Genomic DNA, 7,500 nt, shown 5'->3' on the forward strand with positions numbered 1-7,500 from the left:
ATTTAACTTAGCTAAGAATCATCTCAAGGGAAAGACTATCAATCCCAGCTTGAGATCATCCTAATCTGTAAGAAGATCATAAAGATGTGCAACATATCTTACCTGTGCAGTCAGACCCATCCCAGGTGAAACCAGGAGGACAGGAACAGGTGAAGCTGAAAAGGGTATTTTCACAAATACCGAAATGACCGCAAAGACGACTTCCTTCAGAACACTCATCTGTTGAAGTAAAATGTTACTATGGCTGATGTGACAGTAACTTAAATTTACAGGTAAATGATTTGATATCATTATCATTCTATTCAGGTGCACAAATACAAATTATGAAGGACCATTGTCAGTTGTAGGTATAAATATATATATCAATTATAAACTGACCACATTTCGAATGCCTAGTGACTGTGACAAAAGCCTTTACAACTGGAACTGCTCCAAGTTTGGGTTGGCACACACTGTAGAATATTAAAAGGGATTCCAAAGAGATATGGGACACTCCAGAAAATCTTGTAAACATAAGAATGGGTATGCATAGAGTACATTCATGCATATATTCTGACATGACTTATGGGACTTTGAATTATCGACTCGTTATTTACGGGAGAGGAATATTCAAAAGAGATTTTTCCTCGCTCCTGTCTTCATATCTGCATTTTCACCCGGCCGTGATAGATGATTTAAAGAGCGGATGAAGTCTGCTTATTAGTGTTAGCTGGCTAAGAGAGAAAATTGAAGGTCGCAAAGGGGAGGTTCATTGACAGAGATGAATTCAGCAAGCACTGTATGCATATCCAATAAGAGGTTCACAATCTTTTCTGGAATCACATAGAGCAAATTGCAGACATTTTTTTTCCAACATAGGGCAGCCTATGGTATGAAATTTCTGCTAATTTAGAATTTCATAAAGGTTATCTTTATTTTACGGGTTTTACAAAATAATGAGTAGTAATTTAGATTAGAAACCACTGTTTATAATGTTCATGGGTTGAATTAATGTTTGAACTACATGACAACTAACCTATTTTTGCCAAGGATATGACTCCTGATATCTCGTCCTGAAGGAAAGATTTGATCTCTTGATGGCCTCCTGGGGAGAAAAAGAAAAGAAATTATCCCTTGAACGGCTAATTGTATCAGTTATGCTAAAATAGACTTGTCGATCGATCGATCGATCGATTGATCGAGAGAGAGAGAGAGAGAGAGAGAGAGAGAGAGAGAGAGAGAGAGAGAGAGAGAGAGAGAGAGAGAGAGATAATTTTACTCTTCATAGCAACGTAACTTTAATAAGTTAATAAACTAGTGCATAAATAACGTTAAAGAAATAATACATCGACGACTTAAATAAAAAAAAAAATCCTATAAATTATGTTAATGTTAAGAAGCGTGAAATGAACAGATGTAAAAATGATCAGTAAACCATAAAAGTGGAGAACATAAATTAGGAAAATTACCTTGTAGATTATTTTCAATAAGTTCGAGTTTTTCCTGCACAGCTGAAAATGAAAATATTTATTTGAGAAACATTTCAATAAACTTACAAAATACATGATTATTAAAATCATAGCAAGTCTTAATATCAGGAAATGTTCCAAACTATGATTCATTGATGTATATAAAATGTATATCTGAATTAGTCTTAGCAAGTATTGCTTGTTCCTCTATTTACAGGTCAAGTTAAAAGTATATGTATACATATTTACACACATACACACACACACACATATAAATATATATATATATATATATATATATATATATATATATATATATATATATATATATATATATATATATATATATATATATATATACACATACACACACACACACACACATATATATATATATATATATATATATATATATATATATATATATATATATATATACACATATATATATATATACATACACACACACACACACACACACATATATATATATATATATATATATATATATATATATATATATATATATATATATATATATATATATATATATATATATATATAAGTTATGAGACTTACCAGGAATTCTGTGCAGAAGCTCTTCGTGTCCTGAAAGGAAAGTAAAGAACATCTGATTAATCCTTAGTTAATGGTGTAAAATCTAACGAAAGGGAAATACAATGAGGATTCACAAATCCTATCGGAAATTATAAAAGAAAAATACCCATATACAACAAAGAGACAACTATTTTACGTAACAACAACTCATAAATAGCTGAGGCAGGAAAGAAGGGTTAAGGTGCTGTGGTAAACAGTAAGAATCCCCAATGCCGGGGATATAAGAGGTCTGTACCAACCGTGTGTCACACAATTGTACATAATTATTTTGTATATATTATGCTTGTATCTGCGCTCTTCCCTCGCACTAAAACGAACATGAAAATTCATGTTTCCGGTTTTGCTCTGTAACATTGTCTGTCTCTCGAACATGCTATGTCCTGTTGCCTTGAGGTTTTGTATATAAAGGAGAGTGTTCCTTAATAAACAACTCAGTTAATTGCATCCTGCGTTTGAGTTCACAACCCTCTCTCGGCACCGTCACATTGGTGACCCCGGAAGTCGACTCGCTCCCACCACCTTCCACCCCCACTCCCTCGCCCCTTCATTGTTGGTACTATGGCAGACTCTACGGCAGTCGGTGCTGCGGCCGCTCCATTCAAACTTTCATCGTTTGCCAGCGGAGAGGCGTTTGCTTGGTTTCAGCGCTCAGAAGTCCAGTTTCGTATCAGGGGCGTGACTCGCTCAACCACCAAAGCGGATTATGTTCTCGCGGCGATACCCGAGGACACCTTCCCAGAAATATCCGACTGGCTTTGTGAACAAGGAGACACCACAATAGCGTATGACGCCCTCAAAACATACCTTCTGTAGCAGTACTCACCATCGCCAGCCGCTCGTATAGCAAAGTTTTTTCAGCTCTTGCAACAACCGTTGGGGGAACAAAGGGCTTCGCTTGCCCTCAGGGAAATGACCAGTATCGCTCGCCTTCAACCTGCCGCAGACGGCTCTCCTCGTGAGGTGAACCTACTTCGTGCCCTTTGGATACGCCGTTTACCCGAACCTGTACGCGCAGCCATACCCGATGTCGATAGTTTACCCATAAAGGACTTGATGACCAAAGCCGACGCCCTAATGGACAGCCACTTCAAGACCTCCATCAACGCCTCCACCCCTGACGACGAGGATGCCTATTCAACGTCAACCGAAGCTGACATGAATGCCGTAGGACATAGACGCCTACCCCGTGACGTGCCGAAGCGGCGACAAAGCCGCCCACCACCCACCAATCGCTCGCGCCCCAACGAACGACTTCTACAGCCACTTACTACCTCCCATCTGCCGCAGTTTTGCTACTACCACTTCAGATTCGGGGCAAACGCGAAGAAATGTGCCAAGGATTGTCAGTGGCCAAAAAATGTGTAAGTAGGCCATCGCTTGTGGCAGTGGCCTCCCGTGTTTCTAATCTTTTCTTTTTACAGGATGCAGGAACGGGCATGCGATTTTTGGTAGACACGGGTACTTGTTGTTCTCTTTTGCCAAGGAAACTCTTCAAGGCACGACGTAGTCTGTCTACATCTGCCGACGACCGCTTGGTAGCTGCCAACGGATCTGCGATACCCACCTACGGTTACGAGAACCTCACATTATCGTTCGGAAACGGTAAATTCAATTGGAAGTTTCTCGTTGCTGACGTCACAATGCCAATCCTCGGTGTGGATTTCCTCTCTCATTTCCACCTTCTGGTCGATGTCGCCCACCGACGATTGGTCAACGCAGACTCGTACTTGTCGACACCTCTTCAACCCGCCCCCTCTAACCTTGCTCTTCACATCAGCGCACCCACGAATGCCTACGCCCACCTCCTCACGTCGTACCCGGAAGTTTTCCGTCCAGAACTTCGCCAAACGCCCACGGTTCCTGCCAAGCACGGTATTTATCACCCATATCAAGACGACGGGACCCTCAGTCTTCGCAAAATTCAGACGTCTGGCACCGGAACGATTGGCAGCCGCCAAACAGACGTTCGCCGAAATGGAGGAAATGGGCCTTTGCCAAAAGGCCTCCAACCCATGGTCGTCACCCTTACACATCGTTCTGAAGAAAGACGGCTCCCTCCGTCCGTGCGGGGATTACAGGCACCTGAACATGCAAACAGAACCGGATCACTACTCCCTCCCAAACATTGCCGACGTGACCTCCTACCTGCACAAAGCGAAGGTTTTCTCTACGCTCGACCTCCTGAAGGGGTATTATCAGGTGCCTATGAACCCAGAAGACATCCCCAAGACCGCCATCACCACTCCGTTTGGTACATACACCTTCAATTACTCCTGTTTTGGCCTTCGTAATGCTGGGGCAACGTTTCAACGTCTCATGGATGACATCCTAGGGGACCTCCCTTTCTGTGTATGTTATGTGGACGACATACTTGAGTTCTCCTCCTCAAAAGAGGAACACCTACGTCACCTGCGCATCATGCTCGACCGCCTGCAACAAAATGGCCTTGTAGTCCGGTACGACAAGTGTACCTTTGGCGCCAACGAAGTGTTGTTCTTAGGGCACCGTATCACTCCTGAAGGAGTCCATCCCCTCCCTGAGAAGGTAGCAGCCGTTCCGAACTTCCCCGCGCCCTCGACCTTCAAAGCTCTGCAGGAATTCTTGGGCATGATCAACTATTATCACTGTTTTCTGCCAGCCATTGCCGCCACTATTGCTCCCCTCTACGCCTCCTTCAAGGGCAAGCCAAAGGACCTGAAGTGGGGTCCCCTTCAAGAAGCAGCCTTCTGCAATGCAAAGAAGGCCCTATCAACTGCTGCGGCTCTCACTTTTCCTATCCCACACGCCCCTCTCCTTCTCTCCACCGATGCCAGCGACGTTGCTATTGGTGCAGTACTCGAGCAGGTGGTCAAAGGCTCGCCCCGCCCTTTGGCCTTCTTCAGCAGAAAACTGTCCAAGGCAGAATCGGGTTATTCTACCTTCGATCGAGAATTGCTGGCGGTGCACTTGGCTGTCCGTCACTTTCGCCATTTCTTAGAAGGTACGCCCTTCGTCATTCGCACAGACCACATGCCTCTGGTGCGCACCTTCACTCGACAGTCTGACGCCTGGTCCGCCCGTCAACGCCGACATCTCTCCGCCGTGGCTGAATACAATTGCACCCTCCAATACGTCCATGGGAAAATGAATCCCGTTGCCGATGCCCTTTCAAGAAACACGTTGGCTGCCGTTCAATTGGGATTGGATTACAACGCCCTGACTGAAGCCCAACGACAGGATCCAGAGTATCAAGCTTGTAGGACATCCTGCACGTCCCTCCGTTGGGAAGACTTTCCCCTCGAAGACTCCAACACCACCCTCCTCTGTGACGTCAGTACTGGTAGACCGCGACCTTGGATTCCTGCTCCCATGCGCCGACAGGTGTTTGATTTCATCCACGGCCTTTCACATCCCTCGTGCCGTTCTACTGCACAGCTGCTGAAGGCAAAGTTCATTTGGCACGGCATTTCTAAGGATGCTAAGGATTGGGTCCTCGCCTGTACTTCTTGCCAAACTTCCAAAGTACATCGACACACGGATTCAGGAGTGGGCACCTTTCCTCAACCTCAGCGTCGTTTCGCACACATTCACGTCGACGTTGTAGGCCCCGTACCCACATCACAAGGACATCGTTACCTGTTTACTGTCATCGACCGCTCCACTTGTTGGCCTGAAGCCATTCCCATGGAAACTGCAACGTCCGCCTCATGTACATCTGCCTTACTCTCTGGATGGATTTCAAGATTCGGTATCCCTGAGCATATTACTTCTGACAGGGGAATCACTTTCATCTCTCAATTGTGGACGTCATTAGCGAATCTCCTGGGCATCACCCTACATCAGACAATGGCCTACAACCCCGATGCCAATGGATTGGTTAAACGTTTTCATCGCACTCTCAAAGCAGCTTTGATATCCCGCTGCAAGGATTGCAACTGGTTTACTCAGCTTCCCTGGGTCCTCCTGGGACTAAGGACCACTCATAAAGACGCCCCCCCCCCCCGTTGTCTCGGCAGCTGAAATGGTGTATGGCGACAAGTTGGTCGTCCCTGCCGAATTTTTTCCTTCTACAACCTCCTCCAACGATCTCCAGCGCATACGTCACGTCGTGGGAAAATTTACTCCGTGCCGCCAGACTTACAAGCCCCCAGCGAAGCATCATATACCAACGGACTTGCACTCTGCAACACACGTCTTCCTGCGCAACGACACTAGCAAGCCACCACTAACGCCCCCTTACACGGGCCCTTTCCTTGTGATCCAACGCAGTCCGAAAGCATTCCTACTAAACATTCGGGGCAAAGAAGACTGGGTCTCCATTGATCGTCTAAAACCTGCTTATCTTCTGCCAGATGACCCGCCTACAGTTCGCCTCTCTAGATCAGGGCGCCCTATTTAACATGTACAGTATGTCATTTTTAGGGGGGGAGCCATGTACCAACCGTGTTTCACACAATTGTACATAATTCCTTTTATATATATTATGCTTGCATCTTCGCTCCTCCCTCGCACTAAAATGAACATGAAAATTCCTGTCTGGTTTTTCCTCTGTGATATTGTCTGTCCTGTGAACTTGTCATGTCCTGTTGCCTTGAGGTTTTGTATATAAAGGAGAGTGTTTCTTAATAAACAACTCAGTTGATTGCATCCTGCCTTTGAGTTCACAACCCTCTCTCGGCACCGTCATAGGTCTCATTAATTCTTATTCTTCTTTCTACAAAATTCACATGTTGCCACTCATTCACCAGACCCTTCAATTCCATTGCACTCACTGTCTATTTGTCTATCTATAGACCATACATTTTAATAATGAAATTTAGTGTAGATCTTTTGGTAATTATCACTCAAAAACTCTATTGTTATTCGATCCTTACGATGAATGTTATATCTCATTTTGTACAACTTTTTTGAATGAGTTGGTGCATTATCTCCAAAATTCCTCAGGTGATATAATCAATTGGTGAGGTGAGGCTTCCCTCAAAAGTCTCCATTCACAGAATATAGGGATGACGGGGAGGTGGGGGGGGGGGGGGGGGGTGCGGTTAACTACATAGTCTTTTCCGATTTCGGCATCCAGTTGCATTGGTCCTGATTGTAGAGTTTCTACAAAAGACCATTAAAGGAAGAGATATGAAGGGAAAACAGACACCTCAGTTATTCAATGCTTAGCATCAATGCCAGCAACTACCCGGGTTGTAAGAAGGCTCTATACTTACATCTGGGAAAATGTTTATCATTGTACTAAAGACCAGAAAAGAATACTACCCATTAAGATTACTCTCAGTAATATATACAGAAATGTAATTACAAAGATGATATTAGGCCGATTAGAAGACGGCCAAAATTTAGAATTTGATATTCAGCAGAATACCATATCCATGTAAAAACCTAGTAATTAAAAAATGTTAAACAGGCTGACGTACGTCTCTTTTTATATATAATATATGACAGATCT

General features: G+C 43.9%; 1 protein-coding gene across 2 annotated transcripts in view; it reads right to left on the reverse strand.

Moving 5' to 3' along the window:
- Nucleotides 1-7,500, reverse strand: part of LOC137625780 (nidogen-2-like) — a 19,898-nt gene that overhangs the window by 10,979 nt on the left and 1,419 nt on the right. For both annotated transcript variants that reach the window (XM_068356668.1, XM_068356667.1), the window contains exons 2-5: nt 2,028-2,057; nt 1,449-1,490; nt 1,016-1,084; nt 103-219 (exon numbers count right to left, since the gene is read on the reverse strand). In XM_068356668.1, coding sequence (XP_068212769.1) covers nt 103-219; nt 1,016-1,084; nt 1,449-1,490; nt 2,028-2,057 — 258 coding nt within the window. The remainder of the gene's footprint in view (nt 1-102; nt 220-1,015; nt 1,085-1,448; nt 1,491-2,027; nt 2,058-7,500) is intronic.

The sequence above is a fragment of the Palaemon carinicauda genome, chromosome 32, assembly GCF_036898095.1.
Source record: "Palaemon carinicauda isolate YSFRI2023 chromosome 32, ASM3689809v2, whole genome shotgun sequence".
Classification (NCBI taxonomy): domain Eukaryota; kingdom Metazoa; phylum Arthropoda; class Malacostraca; order Decapoda; family Palaemonidae; genus Palaemon; species Palaemon carinicauda.